At 35.8% G+C, this 23,271-nt stretch overlaps 1 protein-coding gene across 7 annotated transcripts in view; it reads left to right on the top strand.

The window, feature by feature from the left end:
- LOC150101260 (ribitol-5-phosphate transferase FKTN-like) overlaps nt 1-23,271 on the top strand; it is a 353,950-nt gene that overhangs the window by 107,888 nt on the left and 222,791 nt on the right. For all 7 annotated transcript variants that reach the window (XR_016549166.1, XM_090401598.1, XM_090401595.1 and 4 more), the window contains one exon: nt 10,595-10,783. Coding sequence is in view for 6 of the 7 variants with exons in the window: in XM_090401598.1 (XP_090257724.1) it covers nt 10,595-10,783 (189 nt within the window). In the remaining variant the exon portion in view is untranslated. The remainder of the gene's footprint in view (nt 1-10,594; nt 10,784-23,271) is intronic.

The raw sequence follows: 23,271 nt of genomic DNA, 5'->3' as shown, positions 1-23,271 counted from the left end.
CCAGTTTTGGAGAAGCCGCCTCTTTTCTTTTCTTAGAGAGGTCTTTTGGGGTGGAAGATGTTGTTCCCCCTCTTCCGTGTTCTTCTCTTCTGCAGAGGGGGGGGTGCTGACTACTGCAGGGGAGATCTCTGAAGCGTTACCAGAAGAAGCTTCCTCTGTTGTTGTTGAGGGGTGGGAGATATCTGATAGCTGGTGTACTGCTATCCATGGCTTCTTCTGTGCTACCCTTGACTGTGTGTTGTTCTACTTCCGTTGGTGGTAGTGGAATAGTAGAAATGGCCAAGGGGAGACTGTTTCCTCAGCTGATGCTGTTACTGGAGGGGAAATAGTTTCTTCTGCTGGTGTTGTAGCGGGTTGCTTCTTGATTTTACCCAGCACTGTTTGTGTAAATATTTTCTCCCCGCTGGTGGTGGGTAATACCGGAAATTCACCGGTGTCTCCTGTAGGCTGCAGATTTAGAGGTTCATTCGGTGCCCCTGTCCTCTCTGCGAATGTGCGCAATGGACACGATGTAATTTTGTGCTCCGTGCTGGAGCACTTTCGACAGGGGTGTGTGGGAACTGGTTTGCGATGTGTCCGACACCGACGCAGTTGAAACACTTGGCTCGGGGGCAGTCACTTCCTAGATGTTCAACCGAGCCACATCGCAGACACTGTCTCTGTACCCCGGGATACACCTTTACATGCAACGTGCTGATGGTAACTAGGTTTGGCACAGGCTGTCGCATGTCCATGGTGAAGGTGACTATTCCGAAGTACCAGGCAGGGTCTTCCTGGGAGATGCTCTTTTTAATGTTACTCACTTTCCCCCACTTATTGAATGTTTGGATGATCACGTCGTCTCCAGCTTCAATGTACTCCATGGGGAAGCGGCTGATCTTTAGTTGGAGCACTTAGGACCCCACCATGGTAGGGGTCATCTGCTTCCCTTGGACTTGGAAGCCCTCTAGTAGCTTAACTTTCGATGTCACGTTCTTCACAATGAACAGTAATCTACCTCCTCCATAGGTGGGAAAGGAGAATATATTCTGTGCTCCTACGATCTCCTTAAGTACTTTGGTTAGAACTCTGGGGTCTTCCAACCCTGGAATCTCCACTCCTAAGGTCTGGGTCCTGGGGGGGGACGGGGATCACTCGGCGTCTCTAAAAAAATTTTTAAAAATTAAGAGTCTTAAAAGACTCTGAGATTCCGTAGTGCGTAAAACACTACCAGCAGGTTAATGTTAGTAATAAAATATAACGTTAGTAAAAAAAAGTTAAGAAAAGAGATACAATAAAGCAAATCACAAAAAAAAATCCTGCCAATGCAGGTAAGAGAGTGATGTCGCTCTGCAATTCCCTTTTGTATCTCGCACTCTAATTTCCCATTGGTTCCTTTCTTTTTCAACAGTGCATGTCTCCCTAACCTCTGGTGCCAAAATGTGTTCCGGCAGATGTCTCCATAAGCATCGTTCGGTTATCAGTGCCAAATAGGACTCTGGTGAAAATTTAGATTGTTGCATGTATGACTAACTTACAAGCTTACGTATCCAACCCTAGGCAATAATAGGATTAAGTTCCAAGGTCTCCGTGTATAGTTTACATGGTGTGTATACGTATTACCAGGAATTTGCAAGAATAGCATAATTTATAACTAGAAATATTTACACTTATTTTACAATTTTGTGACACAACAGTAAGGAATAATTCACATTAATTCTAAATAACAAAGATTGACTTTGGGAATGGGGGATCTTGTTAAATTCTGAATGAGATAATATTGTTTTATAAATGTTCTCATTCAGAATTTAACACTAGACTGTTCAGGTTCAAGGTATTTAATATAAGACTCGTGTTCTTCTAACCAAATAAAAGCAGATCTTCCTGTTTGTCCGAAATTAGATAAGCCACAAGAGCAAGGAATCTATATTTCTCATTTTTTTTTGGAAGAAGACTCATACATGCAATTATATCCATGCCGAATCTCATCACTATCACTATCCCAGTCAAAAGGCTGGAACTATTATCTGGCTTACTCACTATGTTCTTCAGATAAGCTATTACAGAAAGAATTGCAACATATTATTTCCACTTTTTTATCTAATGGTTATAAGAATTCTTTCGTCAAAAGAGCTTTGAGCAGTTTTGGTAACTCTGCCTCTTCAAATACAGAAATAACTCGTATTTCTATCCCTTATGTGCAAGGCATTAGTGAATGCATAGCAAAAGTTTTAACACCACTAAATATTTTTGTTGCCTTTCGCCCCATCAGAAAAATCTCCACATTTCTCACTTCTCCCAAGGACAAGCTTACACATTTCAATTATCCAGGTATCTACCAGATTCATCGCATTTGTGGGTTATCTTATTTCAGACGAACAGAAAGATCTGCTTTTATTCAGCTAGAAGAACACAAGTCTTATATTCAATACCTTGAACCTGAACAGTCTGGACTTGCAGAGCATGCCATCAACACTAGACATAGGACTCTTGTTTTGTTCATTGGAACAAGACAAGAGTCCTTCACTAAAGTTGGTTCCTCATGGAATGGCTTTATAAAGAAACATGTGAAACTTTACTTCACTCTCCTAACTTAAACAGATCCAGTGGTCTACGTCTATCCCCTTTGTGCGAGATAGTACTTTTTAAATCAGCTATTCTTTCCTAACTTTTTGTGTGTGTGTGTGTGTGTGTGTGTGTGTGTGTGTGTGTGTGTGTGTGTGTGTGTGTGTGTGTGTGTGTGTGTGTGTGTGTGTGTGTGAAAGATACCAAGAAATTTTACATACTTGGTTTTAATCCTTTTCCCAAGTAAGCAAAGTTTTGCACGTGAAATATATTCTTGTATATAGAAGCTAATGACTTCATATCACTTGCCTTAGTATGTATCCCATAATGCAAAACACACCCCCTTTCAGGTGTGTATAATGCATTGCATAATGGGAAGGGCCACTACTCAGACCGCTTTCGACCTTTATTGAGGTCTCTTCAGTGGGAGCCAGACCTGGGAGAGTTACCAAGGTTGAAGTAATAAACTTAAAAATAAATATAACAAAAAAACTTTCTATATATATATATTTATTTATTATTATCTTACATTAGCTACTTAGATGGCACTTTTTGGAATTATCACTTATTGTTCTATTAGCTTTGCACTGAAGATACTCAGGTGAAATTTATACTAATAAATAATATTTTACATGAGTTAATTCTGATTGTAATTTATTTAAAAAAGCTCAACTATATCATTTTCTTTGATCACCCAAATCCCATCTCCATCCTACAAGATAATCTGTCCAATATCACTTTTTCTCCTACTTGCCACATAGCGAAAAAGCTCTTGGGATTCTCTTTAGATTGCAGCGCCAGTCTCCTCTCATATTCTAATTTTTCTCTCCTTACAACACTTTCCTAGCCTGAGCCTTATATTCCTCATACAACTGCTATATTTCTTTTGCTTCCATAATCTTCTCTTTGTTCTCAAATTCCTCTTTTATTCCTTTTTCATCCATTTGACTCCAAATTGTCTTCTTCACTCAAGATATGCAATCTGTCATTGCCGTCAACAATTGTTTCTTAAGTCTCTCTCATCCACTAACCACCTCTCTTTCTTTAAATTCTTTCATCTATTGCACTGATGCAAGCTGGTTTCTAAATCTATGATAGTCACCTGCCTTATAATTCCACATAACTTCCTTCTGTTTTGAGACCTCCCCATTCTTGTTCATCCACCAAGTCAGGACTGCATGGTCACTCTCACTAATGGGAGGATATGTATGGCATGGCGTCACAGTCAGATCCTGTGATGCTATGACCAGATCCAGAACTCTCAATGTTTATGTTCCCTCCACTACATGCTGCCTAAGACAGTCGTCCCTCAAGAAATCCAAAAATTCAGTTCCCTTGTTACTGCATGCTGTTTCTGTGCCCATCCTGTGATGCTATGACCAGATCCAGAACTCTCAATGTTTATGTTCCCTCCACTACATGCTGCCTAAGACAGTCGTCCTTCAAGAAATCCAAAAATTCAGTTCCCTTGTTACTGCATGCTGTTTCTGTGCCCACTTTATATCAATATTGTTGAAGTTCCCCCATAATGATCGCCTGTCAAACTAATTTGCCTAAACATACCCTGCTCAATACCATGTATATTCCCTTGTCTGTAAGCAACATCTCTAAATATCTTGTCCTAGAAACATCCATCTCATACCATATATTCACAAAGTTATTAAGATTCTCCACCCTGAGAGAACACAGTTCCTCTCTTATCATGAGTAACCATGTTTACCTTCCATATCCTATCAAAATATACTATACCCTTCGATTTCTATCCCCGTTGGAACATCCTCCTCAGTTAACCAAGTTTGATACCAACAACAGTTGGAGAGATTGTATCGATCAGTGCCACAAACTCTACCATTTATATACAGAAAACCAGTATATTGCCAGCCTTCTTATAGCCATTATTATTCCCCTCATGCTCCACCTGGCTTTTTAATATAGTGTACACCCCCTTATTTCTCATGCCACTATTCCCACATGAAGAATAGTGGCATAAGAAATTCTGTTTTCCCTGTCCTCCACTGTCCCAACACACTCACTTGCCCAGACAACAAACTCCATGAATTCGCATATTACAGACCCCTTTTCCTGCACATTCTTGCTATCGTCTCATTTGTTATCACTGCTCTTCTCCTCCACTGTGCATTATCATACTGGAGAAACACATTCACTGCCTTTCCTTTTACACATTTCTGCTGCACTGTCTAACATCAACCTCAAATCTTGTGCTATCTAATTTATGCTACTTTGAGGTCATTTGTCCCAACCATTACTATCATCTCTTCCACACTTTCATCTCTCTTCACTGCCATTGCCAAACTGTCTATCATTCCACTAGGCAAGTGCTCCTCTGGCACTCTACTTTGCACACCCCAAATCATCAAATCTCCATACATGACAATCCAAATAAATTCATTCATCCTTCTCTTATTAGCATCCCTGACTCTTACGGCTTGCAATCTCTCCCTCTCACCTCTCTATCTCTTGTTTCCACACATTCTCATCTTTCTGTAATTTCCTCTCTTCCACTGTGTCTCCCATTCTCTCTCTCTTGCCTTTCTCTCTCTCCCTTACTGTCTGATGCTGTTTTCCTACTCTCATTCCTTTCACACTAGCCCATCTCTCTCTATCTTTCCAAGATTTTCATTCATCCTCCTCAGCTCACTCTTCATTCCTTCCATCTCCATCAAACCTCTTCCATCTGCTAAACTATCCAAGGCTACATCTATATGTACGTCTTTAACATTCACTCCATCCTACAACACACTATTGGCATCGACAAACTGAAAATCACCTGTTTCCGAAGCACTATCTCTGCCACTGCTAAATCCAGATCAGGATGCTCATGTCTCCCAACACTTTCCACTGCCTGCATTTCATGCACACATTCCTCTCTCACACCTGACACATTATTAAATAATGGGATGCATATATACCACATGCCTTACAAGCTGCAAATAAAGGTAATTTTATTAAAGGTAATATGTAAGAAACTCAGCTGTAAGGGTAAAATTTGGAGTCATTTTATACAATGAGTATAGCATACTGAACATTTTGAAATGAGATTTGGGGAGGAGGTCATTTTATATGCCCAGTCACTTTGTATGCTAGCATACCTGGCATACTTGTTTGATTGGTTGGTTGTTGATGCTTAACAATGTATGTTCTGAGTTTCTTCTTATTTTCATTATCTCTGTTTTGTTAAATCTTAGTTTAATATAATTCTTCATTTCATACCTTAATCTAATGGAATGAGGTTAATAGAAATAACATGGTTTGTTATTTCCATTAACTTTTGCTTCTATTTCTGTTTAGTATTGTCTCTGTTTAAAATTCCCCAAAATATGATATGCAGATGCAGAAAGAGAGAAGACAGTATCCCATTACCCCTTTTTTAACATTTCCTTTGCACTGCCAGTATTACTCATATTGGCATTTTTTGAAAAAAATGAAAACAAATAATTTAGTTATTATAGATAATATAATAACTAGATTAGCACTTCTGTGGCACAGTTGCAAGAATATAAGACATTGCACTCTTCAATTGAAAAAGAACCCAAGTTTGCTTCTTGTCATAATGAGAGGAATTTTTATATGGGCTTTTTTATTGAATGCAAGTTAGCTTATCTCATACAGACACAATAGAGTTAGTTCATACTACATGCAGATAAATCGACCAGTGAACACATGCCATTAACAGACAAAATATACAGTTAGAATAAATATACTTAATATTTTACTACGTGCAGTATTGAATATATATATAAAGATAATGAAATAAAAATAAATGAAAAGTTGTCTGAAAAACAATCTATAAACCAAGGAGTAAGACAGGGATGCCCTCTGTTTCCAACACTTTTCAATATTTACATTAATGAAATATTAATACAGTGGAACACCTTAAACAATCAAGGTATAGAAATTTCCTAGAATAACAAAATAAATACACTATTATTTGCAGATGATCAGATAATAATATCAGATAAGGAAGACAATTTACAAAGAGCAATATATAATTTAAACATTATAGTAGAACAGTTTGGAATAAAAATTTCCATAGATAAAATTAAAACAATGGCATTTTGTGGACAAACTCCAGTTAGAAACAAAATAGTTATTATTATTATTATTCGTGACACCTCCAAGGAGTGCGAAGACTCATCGCGGGAGGACACCTACAATTGTCTCAACCACTACACCGAACCTCCACTACGAATCATCTCCATCAATGCCATCTACCTCCACCACTACCACAACTAGTATTTTTTGTCTGTATGTGGGATGAAAAACCTGAATTTCCGGGAGAAAAAACCCTGCTACCTCCGTATGAGATCGGCTAACTCGCCTTCGATCGAAATCATCCAGATAAAGATTCCTCCCATCGCAACGAGAATCGAACTTAGGCCTATTCCAATCGAAGGGCGCAATGTACCGTTGTTCTTCCAATTGTGCTACGGAGGCACTAAATAATAAAATAACAGAACAGATAAGTACTTTCAGTTATCTTGGATGTGAAATGTTTACAAATTTTTTACAGATTATAGGTCTGATAAATAGAACACTCAACCGAAATATAGTACAAAAAGTACAGTATATGTGATCATTTTGAATAGGGTGCATATAGATTTGTTTTCAAGCTTCAGGAAAGTAATTCCCATGAAATAGGTAAATTTAAAATGACAACACAAGAAGTTTTTTCAGATATATCTCAGCTGAAAAATTGAGATAACCATTGATTTTTCATCTACAAGATCAGTGATAATTCATTGGACAAGAAAGTAAGATTACCATTTGATTGAGCTTCCATGATGTGTTTAGATTTAATTTCTATGATATGCAGTAACATTACTTAAATTTCTATTTGCCTATCCCTTCTCAGCACTACCCAAAAAATCCTTTCCAACAAATGGTGTTTTTTACATATTATCCTTTGTAGCATCCTACAGTCACGTTCGGTGAGTTTGGTGGGTCGTCCACACGGTGGGGAGTCTAGTGCAAGCAGCACTTGCACTAGACTCCCTCCTCTTCCATCTCAGTATGGTATCACTGATTATTAACCTGGGATGGCCCAATTTTCCAGCAGTTTGCCAAACTGATAGGCCTGCAAGATGGCTTATCACAATGCCTCTTTCAAACTCCTTCAGTTCCCTTCTCGCAACCATTTCATCCCAGATACAGTTGCACTGACTTGGGAGCATCATGTTCCTCCAGTTTATACCAGCTACAAACATTTGACTCATTACATGCCACAATGCACCTTGCCCATGAATGTGTCTATTGACTTCTTTCTAAGCAGTATATATGATCATTTTGAATAGGGTGCATATAGATTTGTTTTCAAGCTCTTCTTCTTTGGTGCATCAATCTGAAGATTGGTAAATATAGCAGCACATCACAACATCCTGTCTTGTGACTTCCTTTTTATCTCTTCATAACTCTTAGCACCAGTTAACATCATTATGTTATTTATATATGAAATTTTTGGTCTGCCTCGTGGCCTCTTTCCTTCTACAGTCCCCTCCATTATTTCTGTAATCAGTCCCCCATGCCTCAAATGGTGTCCAATTAGACTTTTTATTCTCTTATTGATGTGTTTCATTAATGACTGCTCTTCATGAACTATATTCAGAACTTTTTCATTACTTTTCTTTTCTTTTCTGTCCAACTAATTTTCATCATCTTTCTTCAGCACCAAAGTTCAAATGCTTCCAACTTTTTCATGTCTTGTTTTGTTAGAGTCCAGGCCTCACAACCATATAATGCAGTGCTCCATATGTATGTTTTCACTAGCCTTTTTTTTTTTTTTGAGCTGGATGCTAAGTCCTTTACTGGTAAAAATGTTTCTTCTGTTATAGAATGCTTTTTAGGCTAGGATTATTTGTGCTTTAATATCTGATTGGTTTCTTCCATCTTCTGTAATAAGACTTCCAAGATATTTAAAAGAGGATACCTGTTGTAGTAGGTTATTATTTATTTCCAGGTTTATTTTCATTGGATTTGCTTTACTTGTAATTAATAATTTTGTTTTCTTATAATTAATTTTTAGGCTGTACTGTGTGAAGATGTCTTCCATCTTTGTTAGGGTGGTTTTTAGTTTGTTTTCGTTATCAGCTATAACTGCTATATCATCCACAAACCGTAGCCAGTTAATATCAATTCCATTTATCTTAATTCCGGTTTCTCTTAGTTCTTTCAGTTTATTTATTGCATCTTCAATGTACAGATTAAACAATATGGGTGAAAGAGAGCACCATTGTTTTACACCTCTATGTATTTTTGCTATTGCGGTTGTATTTTGTTGTATTTTCAAGCTACAGGAAAGTAATTCCCATGGAATAGGTGAATTTAAAATTACAACACAAGAAGTTTTTTCAGATATATCTCAGCTGAAAAATTGAGATAACCATTGAATTTTCATCTGCAAGATCAGTGATAATTCATTGGACAAGAAAGTAAGATTACCATTTGATTGAGCTTCCACGATGTGTTTAGATTTAATTTCTATGATATGCAGTACCGTTACTTAAATTTCCATTTGCCTATCCCTTCTCAGCACTACCCAAAAAATCCTTTCCACCAGCCAAAGATAAGAGACAGTTTTACTCCTGCTATTTACAAGTCCGATTTGGATTTATTAATATTCTTCAGGCATTGCAAGTTTCAATACATGCAGAGATGAAATCTTAGAATTTTCATTTTATTTAGTTGTGGTCGGCTTTATCTTCAATGTGGACTCCCTCTTCCAGCTTATTGGAAAACCTAGTCTTGGATAAAGGATGGCAATTTAAATAGTGGCATGAGATGTTTATGTTGAAAGCTTATTTTTCACTTGGTTAGACTATAATAAATTTAGTTTAATCCTTTATTCAAGTGTGTGCAAACAAAGTTTGTGCCTGAAAATATCGTCAGGACTGGGGTACTGAAGAGACCTCAATAAAGGTCGAAACTGGTCTGGGTTGTGGCCTTTCCCTTAATGCATAACGTTATACATATCTGCAAGGAGATGTGTTTTGCATTATGGGAGATATTGAGATAGGAGTGATGTTAGCTTGGTCCACCTTTGCTACGAGTTTCCCAGTGTTGTACTACCTTACCTCAGTCCTGAAGATATTTTCAGGTACAAACTTTGTTTGCTCACACTTGGATAAAGGATTAAGCTAAATTTATTATAGTCTAACCAAGTGAAAAATAAACTTTCAACATCTTTCTCTAAATCCAGAGTAATTTAATAAAAAGGTGGCACACCTTTTGGCAACTCCTGTAGGTAAAGATGACCTTGCCATTGCTTCTGCCTGGTATCTCCACTTCTGGGCCTTGCTCCCACTGAAGAGACCTCAATAAAGGTTGAAACTAGTCTGGATAGTGACCCTTCCCTTAATGCATAACATTATACATATCTGCAAGGAGATGTGTTTTGCATTATTGGAGATACTGAGATAGGAGTGATGTTAGCTTGGTCCACCTTTGCTATGAGTTGCCTGGTGTTGTACTACCTTACCCCAGTCCTGAAGATATTTTCAGGCACAAGCTGTTTGCTCACACTTGGATAAAAGATTAAACTAAAGTTATTATTATCATTCGTGACACCTCCAAGGAGTCCAAAGACTCATCGCGAAGACTAATTATAGATGTTTATGTATTCATGCCTCCAGTAAAAGAAGTTTTTTAGTATTCCTTTAGTGTAAAAGTTACCTGAGAAATATTTATCTTTAAAAGAAGTATTGAGATTGGAAGAGTGAAAGTAGTTCTCCTATTAGTAATAGAAATTATAGTGTTTAAATTATCCTTCAAAGGGTTTCAGTTTCTTGTATATCTTCAACATTAATGTTCACTGTAATATTGACTAAATCCTGTTTAGTTTTCTCTTATATGTGTCAAGCTATTATTTAAAATATTATACTATATCTAATGCACATTTCTATTAAATGGCTAGTTGACCATTATCTAATCTCAGATTAAAGAAAACACTGCTGAAATAATTATTTACTTATTTTCATATAATCATTTCTACATAAGAGATTAAAAATGAGCTAATAATTTGTATTATTTTATGTAGAAAATCATACAAGAAATAACCAGTATTGGGCAAAAACTAGGAGTTCCTTTATTTTTAGTTGATCATCATATCTTGCAACATATTCAGAATGGTAGTACTGCAGGTCATAGGAGTTGTCACATTTTATGTCTTGGACAAAGAATTACTCACATGGCAACATTGGGGACTTTATCTACCCAGATGCAAAAGGTTCATTCATTATTAGTAATGAGATATATTTTTTATGAAAGTTTAGAATTTTAAATTGGTGTTAACATTTTAATTAAAATGTATATATATTCTTGAATATGCTGAATCTTGGCAGATTTTTCTCATTTTGTTTAATACAGTTAAATCATTTAATATTTGATCAAAGTACATCATAAATTTTAATTTTTGCAGTAAAATCTTTTTCACATTTTGCATATATTGCTTATATGCATGTCACAAAAGATTCAGAAGTAGAATGTAACAATGCAGGCTTTCTAGATTTAGTTATGGCTTAGTCCAAGGAAAACAGTAATTATTTCAGCTGTAGGAAGTGTTTGCAGTTTTAATATAGCAATCCCACTGGACTGTAGCAGCAGGTTGGACCTAGAATTGGATACAATAACTGAACAAACTGTAGAGTTTTCCTCTCTCGAAAAAATAATAAAATAATTAAAAGAAAGAAAGAAATTAATAAGATTGGCTTTGAAAGCAGTGGATCAGAAAGAGGGAAAAGTGGATAATTTTGCTTCAGTTGATAAAGTATTTGGATTTGTGATTTCGTGTCTAAATACATCTATTATACAGAGGGATTATTGTTGAAGAACAAGAATCTCTCTGTATAATACATGTATTTGAACAGGAAATCACAAAACCAAATATTTGTCAACTGAAGCAGATTTAGGCACTTTCCCTTCTTTCTGATCCACTGCTTTCAATACCAATTGAAATTTCTTGTAATTCATTATAAGTGCATTCAATGAACAAACACTCATATTAAATATTTTTAGTACAAGGGCGGGGTGAAAAGTTCTCGGCCTAACAATGAAAAAACAAATTTATAATTTAAAAATTATTTTTATTTTTCAACATAATCTCCGTTAAGACTAATACATTTATTCCAGCGATGCTCCAATGCCATTATCCCGTCCCTGTAGTGATAATCAGTAAGATCTGCAAAATACCACTCTACAGCTGCAATCACCTCTTGATTCAAAGAAAAACGCTGACCAGCGAGGAAGAATTTTTCATTTTGGGAAGAGATAGAAGTCAGAGGGAGCCAAATCTGGGGAATAGGGTGGATGTTCCAACAATTCATAGTGCAGGTCCCTTAATTTTCTTATTGCCAAAACACCTTTGTGGGCAGGTGCATTGTTCTGATGAAAGATGACTTTTTTCTTCTGCAAACCGTGTCTTTTCTCACGAATTTTTTTGTCTAGTCTGGTTAAAAGATCGGAATAATATTCCCTGGTTATTGTTTTACTCTTTTCAAGATAATTAATAAACAAAATGCCTTGAGCAACACAAAACACTGATGCCATGACCTTTCCTGCTTTTGGAACTGACTTTGTCTTCTTTGGCACTGAACAACCGGCTTCTGTCCACTGTTTTGTTTGACTGCTGTTTGGATTCTGGTTAATAAAATTCATGAACACTAACTACGCACCGTATTTAAACCTTATGTGAAATTGGCAACTCTCATCCATTCTGTCCTTTATCGCATCGAGGAGTCTATGAAGTGCCCTGTTCATGTCATCGAGCCTACTATGGACAGACAGGAAGAACTGTGGACATCTGCCTCAGTGAACACAAAAAATATATCTGGCACTTTCGCTATGGCAAGTCGGGTCTAGCAGACCATGCTTTGGATACTCCTGCACACAGGATCAATTGAAAAAAAACAAAAGTGCTTGCCAGAAGCTTTTACAAGTCAAAGAGGTTGCACCTGGAATCAACAGAAGCCTTGAAACGTACTCCAAACCTCAACAAGTATGGCTGTATAAATCTACCAAAGATTTGGGAGACAGTCATCCAAAGACCAAATTAATACTTGCTTTCTCTCTCGTTTTTTTTTTTTTTCCCAACTTAGATGGCGCCTAATTAGGACTTTAATGTATGCGTTGAATACTACAATTGATCATACTAGAATGCTCATACCAAATTAATACTTGCTTTCTCTCTCATTTTTTTTTTTTTACCCAACTTAGATGGTGTCTTATTAGGACTTTAATCTTTGCATTGCACGCTACAATTGCTCATACTAGTCCCACTGTTACACCAGATTGCGGTTGTCTCCCTGTTGTAACAAACATTGTTTGTGTGCTCTGAAGATGCCAGATAGAATACCAGCAAAATATTAGCAATTAAGTCAATAAATAGTTATTTTGTTATCAATCTGTGTTCGCATCTATACCGTTAAAATCCAATCAACATGTGTGTCAACACAGTTGACCATCCAATACCATATCGTGCACTTAATGATTTCTGGTGTTGTTACACTTTTTTGGATGTCCTTCACCGTGGATCATCTTCAAGACGGCCACGTTTAAATTCGGCAACCCATTTCTTAATTGTCGAAAATGAAGGAGAAGAGTGCCCATAAACGTTTCTCAACTTTGAATGAATTTCTTTTGGCGTTATACCTTCTTTTACAAAGAATTTTATTACCATACGATACTAAATTTTATCCATTTCAAGGGATACAGACAACACTGTTGCTTCAGACAGCTGTATAAAACAAACTACTTGATAGAATGACTTGCAATTTCACATGAATGCTTATGACAGATGTACGAACTTTGAAAAAAAAATCTTGCTGATAGTGTTGCCATCTATGATCGAGGCCAAGAACTTTTCAGACCACCATTATAGTTCTATCAGATAAACACAGGATGTCTCATCATCAACACCACCATCAAATTCCTGACATGTGCCCTCAGGGCATGGACAGGATATTATTATTATTGTTATTATTATTACTATTACCTGATGCCTCCAGGTAGTCTAAGAACTCATCCCGGGAGGGCAATCTACTTCACTAAATATATCTCACCCTCTCCGTTACTAGTTAATGATATTATGATAGTACTGCATGAAAAAGTTGCATTATTATTAATTTCCAATCAACAATTTTTGTTCAAATTAATCTGTTTTATATCAAGACCTCAATATTATCAGATCTTATATTTCTGTCTTTTAAGGCACTTTTTACAATGGCAATCCATCTACACCATCCTCTGGGTCTTTCTAATGCCAACCTGGCAAAGAACACTTGTTTTGCTAATCTTTCTTCTCCCAATCTATTTAAGAAGCAACTATACCATCTAAGATTAGCTCTACTAACAGATTCCTGAATGCTAACAATGGCAAGTTCTTTCCTAATATCCTCAATTTTAATGTGATACTGCCATTGATTCCACATTGTAAAAATAATGGTACCACATGTAGTATTAAATGTGATACCAAAATCAGAAATGTTAATCTCAGCTCTTTACTTTATGCAAATGATGTTATACAAACAAATGTAGTAAAAGTGTGCAGGGTTCCCTGAATAACTGCTGTACGAAATTTGGTATGAAGATCAGCAACAAAAAAAATGAAAATAGGCAGAAACATTGAAAACACATCAACTACGTCTACAATGGAGAACCCATAGAAAAACAAAAACATTTCAGCACAATTTTTTTACATGAGGGAAAATTGAATATGGACAGTGTGATAATAGAATTAGCAAAACTGGTATGGTAAGAAGTCAAATAAATAAATTTATGTGGGATAAGGGAGAAATTAGTTCAAAACACTAAACTAGCTGTATACAAGAAAGCATTCAAACTAATTTTAAACTTATGGTTCTGAGAGTTGGGTAAGAAATGAATCATTTTATCAAAGACTGGACACTACTGATATTAGAGTTCAATGAGAGCATTCTTATGGAACTCTCGTTATGAGAGCTACATCAATAGCAGTATCGTATTAAAAATGAGAATATTAATTATGAGAATAAAGACCTTGACAATATTCAGGAATATGTTAGCAGAGCTAATTTTGGGTGGTACTGTAATTCATGTAGTATTATAATTAGCCTTTATGCTCACCGAAGGAATATATATCAGGAATTTTATGATGGCCTAATACCACTTTCTTTCATAATGTGATCCATATAGATGATGAATAACAGTGAAGATTGTGCACCCATGTCTCGCATTTGATTTAACATCTTGTACTTCATTCCATTCTATAGATTATGTATCGCTTGATATGATAGCCCATTTAGACCACACAGTGTTTTGAACTGCTTTTCTCTTGCACCTTGTCATATGTTTTTTGCAAATCTACAAATCTTAAATTCAGAACCTTTTTATTATGTATTCTCATGATTTCTCAACTATGTGTTTTAAATTGCAAATATGGTTTCCCTCCTACAAATTTTCTTATCCTCTTCTGAACAAAATGTATAAAATTGCAAATTTAGTGTCTGTTCTGACTCCATTTTTGTAGTTGTTAAATAGCAATTGATTGCAATTTTTGAATTCACTGCTCATTTCTATTCTCCCTTCCCCTCCTCATTTCATTCATCTTTTTAAACAGTCATATAGTTTGACTATCATGATTTTAATAATAATAATTCAATGAGCACCCTTATCACACTGCTAGTACTTACCAACTTTAATTTCATCCTTCTTTGTTTCCATCATACTTGACACCAATATTATATATAATATAGCAGGGGTTGGCCAACTACGCATCCTTTTGGAGCCAAAATAATTCTGGTAAGACTTAGAAGAGCTGCAACCTTGGACTGATGCGATGGTACAGGAGTGAGTGTGCATATGGTGAGGTGGGTAGGTGGGGATGCAGAAGCTATGCCTGCCTGCCACAACACGTTACAATTTATGAAATCTAAATATAGATCTGTTTTTAATTATGAACATTTGAACGAGCTTGTAAGAACTGTTTTGAATAATTACCTTATTTTAAGAAGCTTTCATTGATCAAGAAAATGAATACAAGGAAGGCCTCTACTACTAAATAAGTAACTAAAATTGTGTTTCAACTTTAAAATTATTCTAATTGTTCAAGGTAAACTTCATTTAATGTATTTCGAATTAAGCTTTTTTTATTGCACGAATTTTTTATCCCTGTTTTTCTCCTTTTTTTTTTAAATTTTGTTCCTCTTTTTTTGTTGTCTCCTTTTTTTTATTTTTTCCTGGTAGAGCATGATGAGCCTCATGTGGCTCGCGAGCAACGTTGTGTCCTCCCCTGTAATATAGGATTACATAAACAATTAATGGATGTCAGTAGAACTATTGAGCCTCCATAGTTCATTTGGTCTTGAAGCACCCCTTAGGTTGGAAAGACCCGAATTCAAATCCTGTCTATGATGTGAAGATCCTTTATCAGGGCTTGTGGAAGGTTTTTCTACTACCAGAAACTCATGTTTTTTTTGTCTCTCATAACAGGCAAAACCAGCCCTCATGAACAATCATATCTGCAGACGTAGGACACTAACTGCACGATGTGAGAAATTGGAGCCTCACCATCTTATCTTTCTGATGCACACTATGGACTCAAGAAATTATATACTTGGTTTAATCCTTTATCCAAGTGTAAGAAAAAAAAAAGTTTGAACCTGAACTATTTTCAGGACTGGGGCAACTTGTATAAAGAACTTCACATCACTTGCCTTAGTATCCCATAATGTAAAGCACATATCCTTACATATTTACGAATTTAGGGACACAAAACACACGTGTTGAAATGATTATTTTACTTATTAAAAATAATATTTTATTTTGGCGTTTCGACCCCTGTATTGAGGTTATCATCCGAAAGATACATGTGTATAGGAAACCAAGCTGCATGCTCTTGCACTTTATAAAGGTAAATTAAATCTATGCTGTTAATTGATCTTTTTCTTAGCCTGACCTCTAATGATAAAAAAAAAAAAAAAAAAAAAATTAAAAATAAAAGGAAATAAATAAAAAAAATAAAAAAAACTATAATAAATTGTGCTAAAGTCTTCCTTGGACTTGAACTGTACAACTTGGACTTGTACAGTTCAAGTTGCTATTGAATGTTAAGGGAAAAAAAAAACAAAAAACACTTCACTAAGTCTTCTTGTATTGAGATTTTTCTTTGGTTGCTATAAAAGTTGCAAATGGGTCCTCCACATTCTTGGAATGGTTAGATCATAATTTTTATTCAGATTTCGATTATGTTTGAGCATTTCACATGCTCCCTTAAATTTCCTCTGGAACCAGGTTTTGGTGGGGTGTAGGGACTTGGTACCTTTCCAATCAATGCTGTGGTATGTTTGGAGTGTGTGGTCAGAAAGGCCAGTTTTTCCAAAATAGAGGTTTTAACATGTCGTTTGTGTTTGTCCTTCCTAATTGGGATGGTTCACCCTGTTTCCCTTATGTATGGTAGGTTACATGTGCATTGTATTTTGTAAACTTAAATCTGGAAGAGGATCTTTGGAAGAACTGAGTAGGTGTCTTAATTTTGTCTCAGAGGTTTACAGTTTATTACAGTTTTATTATTCACATCACGTATACAAATTATACATATTATACTATTCATCTTGTATAGTTATGACAATATTTCACAATACAATTCAATGCACAGTACAATGTTACAAAATAAAATTCAGGTATTACTATCATATTCTGTTGGTACTAACACTTATTTTGGCTATTATTTTATTATGGTTAATAAAACGTTTTCAATGCAATTACATATGCAAGTAGAATATAATATATTTCGAATGGTTTCATAGTTATGATAAGTAACTGGTTTAGAGTAATGTAAGGTGGTTAATGCTAATATGTGTAGCCAAGGGTCGTAGCCATACTGGTTACTAGAAAAGTAATTAGCTCAAAACAGACACTGAGAGTCCGGGGACCGCATCGAAGAGGGCTCCCTTACCAATTATAATAATGTACATGTTGATATTTTAATTCCTAATTGAATGAACCAATTTGTAAATCAATACCTTAATTGGTTATGATATATGAGTTATAATGATCTCTTATACTATACGTTTAAAATAATTGTCAATATTCTTTAATCCTATAAGGTAGTTTCTCAATCTTTTTCTGAATACATATTCTGAGGTTATAGATTTAATTTCATTTGGAAGTTTATTATAGCTACTCGTTGCAATGTACTCGAAAGATTTATGAAAAATTTCTTTGTTAGTTTTAGGTACTTCCAGCATGTTTCGACCACAGTGCAATCCATAGTTTACATTATATACCAAGAAATTTTCAGTGTTTCTTTTTACATATAGCACACAACCATAGAGATATAGTTTCTGAAATGGTAGAATATTATGAAAGATATACAGATCATTGGTTGAATCAAAGTCGGTAGTAGTTATGGCTCTAATTATTCTGTTTTGTATTCTTATTAATGTAAGCAGATTGTTATAATAGTCTCCTCCCCAACTGGTAATGCCATATTGCAGTGAAGAATTTACCCAGGAATAGTATAAACATCTTAAGAATGCTGCATTTACAAATTTTTTAACATAATATATTCTGTTAATTATGAACCTAAACTTATTTGTTAAGAAAGTGATGTGGGAGTTCCACATCAAATTGCTATCGATATCGATGCCCAAATACTTGACGGTTTTTGTTTTTTTGATTAAGCTACATTTACAATCTAGAGTATCACTACATTTTCATGCCATTTTATAGTTATGCTGTGATCTAATTTTTCTGTTAATGTAAAGTACATATATCTCGTTTTGTCGGTATTAATGTTAAATCTGTTGTTGCTAAACCATATACTTAGTTTTAACATATCGCTATTAATCCGATTTTTTAGATCTTCAAGGGTTGTTTCGGTGTATACTAAAGCCGTATCGTCAGCAAAGAATATCATTTTGCCAAAAAGTTTGTATTTACATAGATCATTAATATATTATGAATAGGATGGGTCCTAGTACCGACCCTTGTGGGACTCCATATTTTATTATGTTTGTTGTGCTTTTAAATATATCATAGCTGGTATATTGTTTTCTATTATTCAGATAGGATCTGAACCAGTCATTAATAATTCCCCTAATGCCGTATTTGGACATTTTCAATAGCAATAGATCATGATGAACACAGTCGAACGCTTTAGAAATATCAAGAAAAACAGCTGCCGTGTGCATTCCTTCATTTATTCCACTATAGACCTTTTTATGAAACTCCAATAGCGCTTTTTTTCAGTATTGCATCTGGATCTGAACTCATATTGATTAGTTGCGTAAAAGGATATTGTATTTAAATAGCTATTTAAGCGGTTTTTTTTAATCAGAATTTCAATAACCTTTGACATTGTGGATAGCACAGATATTGGTCTGTAATTTTTGATTTCATTTTTATTTCCTCCTTTAAATAATGGTACAACTGAAGCAGTCTTTAGGTGTTCTATAAATTTACCATGTTCAAAGGATTTATTAATGATATTTGTAAAGAATTGTAATTTATGCCTAATGATAATGTTTAACTTTTTAACATTTATGTTGTCACATCCCACCTTTTTTCCCTTTTTTTAATCCGATTACTACACTCTTCACTTTATCTTCGTTTACTGCATGTAGATACATAGAATTCTTAATTCATGGAAGGTGGCTGACATACTTTGCCCTTTCTGCAGGGGTGAAAACACAACTGCCATAGTTGGTAAAGTGGTTGTTCATTTTGTTAAGTATATCAGTGATGTCATTGCCCTCTGGGAATTCTCGCGTTTTCTGTTTTGTGTTACGTATTATCATATTGACCAACCTCCATTCTTTACTTTCATCATTACAATAAGAAAGAAATTTTGATAGCAGATAATGTTCTTTTGCCTGTTTTATTTTTTCTTTTAGATGTTTAACAAAATTTTTATTGTCATATTCAAAATTTAAATTGTATGGATTTTTTTTATGCTTATAGTAGAGCTTCTCTAAAGGTGGTTTTGATGTTGTATTTGTGTAGTGTTCTGTTTATTTTTGGAAATGCCTCTAACATAAGGTATGGCAATAGCATTCTTGAAATCTTTTTTGTTTTTAGTAGTATCTCTGTGGAGGATCTTGTGAATAGTTTTTTTACTGTATCCATTTTTTATAAATGTATGGGTGATAATCTCGTATTCCTGGTTTAGAGCTTGTTCATTTGAACAAATAGTTTGAGCTCTGTGTTTAAGGGTGCTTATTACCCCTAGTTTTTGTGTTGAGTTGTGATAAGAATTTTTATGTATGTACTGGCCTGTGTGTGTGTGTGTAGGTTTGCGGTAGATGAGAAAGAGAGATAGCCTGAGGGAGGACATGTTATGAGTGTGTCTAGGAATGGAAGAGAGTTGTTTTTTCTAGTTCAATGGTGAATGGATACGTTTGTGTTGTTTGTTCAGGTGGCTAAAGAATGTATTTGTGCTTCGGTGCCGTGGGGGCCAAATGGCGAAAATATCGTTGACGTATCTGAGCCAAATTTTGGGCTTTAGGCATGCTGACTCTAGAGCTCGTTGCTCAAAGTCTTCCATATAAAAGTTAGCTATTGGGGAGGGGAAGTGGTGAGCCCATGGCTGTACCCTCTTTTTGAAGGTAAAAATTGTTTTGTCACACGAAATACCGGATGCAGAGTACGTGCACAAAGAAGGTTGTGATGTCATGTGGAAAAATGTTCTGTAGGAGCAAGATAGTATCATTGATTGGGACATTGGTGAAAAGGGAAGTTATGTCAAAGATGACTAATAAATTTGACGGGTGGCTAATTTCTTCACAAAAAAACTATTCACAAGATCCTCCACAGAGATACCACTAAAAAACAAAAAAGATTTCAAGAATGCTATTGCCATACCTTATGTTAGAGGCATTTCCAAAAAAACAGACAGAACATTACACAAATACAACATCAAAACCACCTTTAAACCCCCAACAAAATTAAGACACATACTCAGTTCTTCCAAAGATCCTCTACCACACCTAGCCCACCCAGGGGTTTTCAAAATACAATGCACATGTAACCTACCATACATAGGGGAAAAAAGGGTGAACCATCCCAATTAGGAAGGACCAACGACATGTTAAAACCTCCATTTTGGAAAAACTGGCTTTTCTGACCACACACTCCAAACATACCACAGCATTGATTGGAAAGGTACCAAGTCCCTACACCCCACCAAAACCTGGTTCCAGAGGAAATTCAAGGAAGCATGTTAAATGCTCAAACATAATCGAAATCTGAATAAAAATTATGATCTGACCATTCCAAGAATGTGGAGGACCCATTTGCAACCTTTATAGCAACCAGAACAAGCTAAAGAAAAATCTCAATACAAGAAGACTTAGTGAAGTGTTTTTTTTTTTTTTTTTTTCCCCCTCCTTAACATTCAATAGCAACCTGAACTGTACAAGTCCAGAAGAATCTTAGTACAGGAAGACTTTAGCACAGTTTATTGTAGTTATTTTATTTATTTATTTATTTTTATTTTTATTTTTTTTATCACTAGAGGGCAGGCTAAGAAAAAGATCAATTAACAGCGTAGATTTAATTTACCTTTATAGATTGCAAGAGCATGTAGCTTTGTTTCCTATACATGTATCTTTCTGATGATGACATCAATACAGGGGTCGAAACGTCAAGTGTTATTTTATTTGTAATAATAAGTAAAATATCAGTTCAACACGTGTGTTTTGTGTCCCTAAATTCATAAATATGAATGCTGATTGCTGTGTAACCTTAAAAGAAAGGGACATATCCTTACAGGCATTACGGGTATGGGTAGTGACTCTTCCCATAATGCAGATCATTATACATATACATACCCGTAAGGATATGTGCTTTTCCCCATTCCTGAATTATTTTCAGGACTGGAGCAAAACTAGCAACTGATCCACTTGGTCTGTAACAACACCCTAATATGTAAATGATCTTGTTAGATTCCACCTTACACCAGGTGGCTTCAGACTCACTGCCACATGAAAGACTGTCAGTAGTAGTACTACAATCATAGGTCTCAGCTCTTAACAGGATTCAAATCATCCGATATATCATTAGCAGCACACCCCCTCCTTTCCTATCCTCTCTAACCTTCCTAAAAAAATAGTGTATCCTTTACACTCGATACCAGTTAGCATGTCTGATTCTGATAGCTAGGTCTCACTAGTGCGTACAATCTGAGGTCCCAACATATTGACTAAAGCAACACACTCTATCCCTTTGTTTCTGATACTCCTAACATTCGTGTAGAGACATAATAATCTACCTGCATGTATACTGCATCTTTTGTATATCTCTTTTGTCTGCAGTCTACATGACACAGTTGGATAGCTTGCAGATCTCTATTCTTTTCTAGTGCCTTATACATGTAGACATCTCTGCACACCTTTGCTGGGTCCGAAACTGGACGAACACAAAGTCGAAATCATTCTCTCCGCATCAACATTTCCATGACAGAGCCCATTCCGTTGTTAACACAGTTATATAACATTTTTGCTCTTACACTGATATTCTCACCATTCCTGTCTTTATAATTTAGTTGCCCTGACTCTCTGTGTTAGGTCTCATACCAGATATTAGTTTCTCTAGACTCCTAATACCAAACGCATTCAGGTGTAGGTCGTCCCTCTTGTATCCATTCGCAGCCATTCCTTCTACACAGCCTACACATCAAATCATTTGCCATCATAGCCCTTCTTTTTAATTCATTTTTATCGTATTTATATTGTAAATTACAAAATTTGCATAATATACAATTGCTGGATCATTTGCTGGTTCCAACTGTCAAACATGGGACTGGATCGGTGATTTATTATTATTATAATGATGATGATTCAGGCCTCCATGGAGTCAAAAGACTCAGTGTGGGAGGTCCTTTCTAGAAAACACAAAGCCTATCCTACTACTTCTCGAATTCATGAACCGTTCATGCTCTCACCACTCTATCAGGCAATGCATTCTGCTGTTCAACCACCCTCCATGCAAAGAAAAACCACTCATCCCCTTCTTCCTCATGAGGTCCTTTCATAACTTCCAAGGATGGCCCCCTTGTCCTCACTCCTTTCCCCTATTCCACCAAGCTAAAGAACTCCCCAGTGTCAATCTTGAAACTACCTCTCAGCAGATTAAAAGTCTCAATCATATCAGTCCTGAGACCATCTTTGTTATCTGCCTCTGTACCATTTCCACAGTTAATATATCCTCTTCAAATCCTGGAGACCAAATTCTCAAATTTGGTCTCCAGGATTTGTCCAAGTCTGATCAGGACTTTATACAATGGAATGACAATTCTTTTATCTCTGCAGGTTAGTGTTCTTCTTTTATCTCTGCAGGTTAGTGTTCTTCTCAGTATTACATCAATCTTCTGGGCTACCTTCACCATCTTTGCAATATGTTCCTTGAATTTCAGGTTCCTATCAATCATCATCCCAGATCTCTTGTCTCCCCTACTTCCTCCAGTACAGCTCCTCCAATAGAGTATACTGCCTTACATCGGTGTATCCCAAACTTCAAGACTTGACATTTTGCTGCATTAAACTGACTATTTCCCCCACTCATTTGCCCATCTGCCCTGTTTATTCAAATCCTCTTGAAGGGCTGCCACATCTGCATTATTACTAATAACCCTTCCTAGATTCACATCATCTGCAAACAACTGAATATCCCCTTGCAATTCATTGACATTGATATAAAGGTTTAAACAATACAGTTCCCAGTACTGAGCCCTGTTGAATCCCA

Source organism: Typopeltis vanoorti, chromosome 12 (assembly GCF_054136105.1).
Source record: "Typopeltis vanoorti isolate ZY-2024b chromosome 12, IOZ_Tvanoo_1.0, whole genome shotgun sequence".
Classification (NCBI taxonomy): Eukaryota; Metazoa; Arthropoda; class Arachnida; order Uropygi; family Thelyphonidae; genus Typopeltis; species Typopeltis vanoorti.
This window is presented reverse-complemented; position numbering and strand designations above follow the sequence as displayed.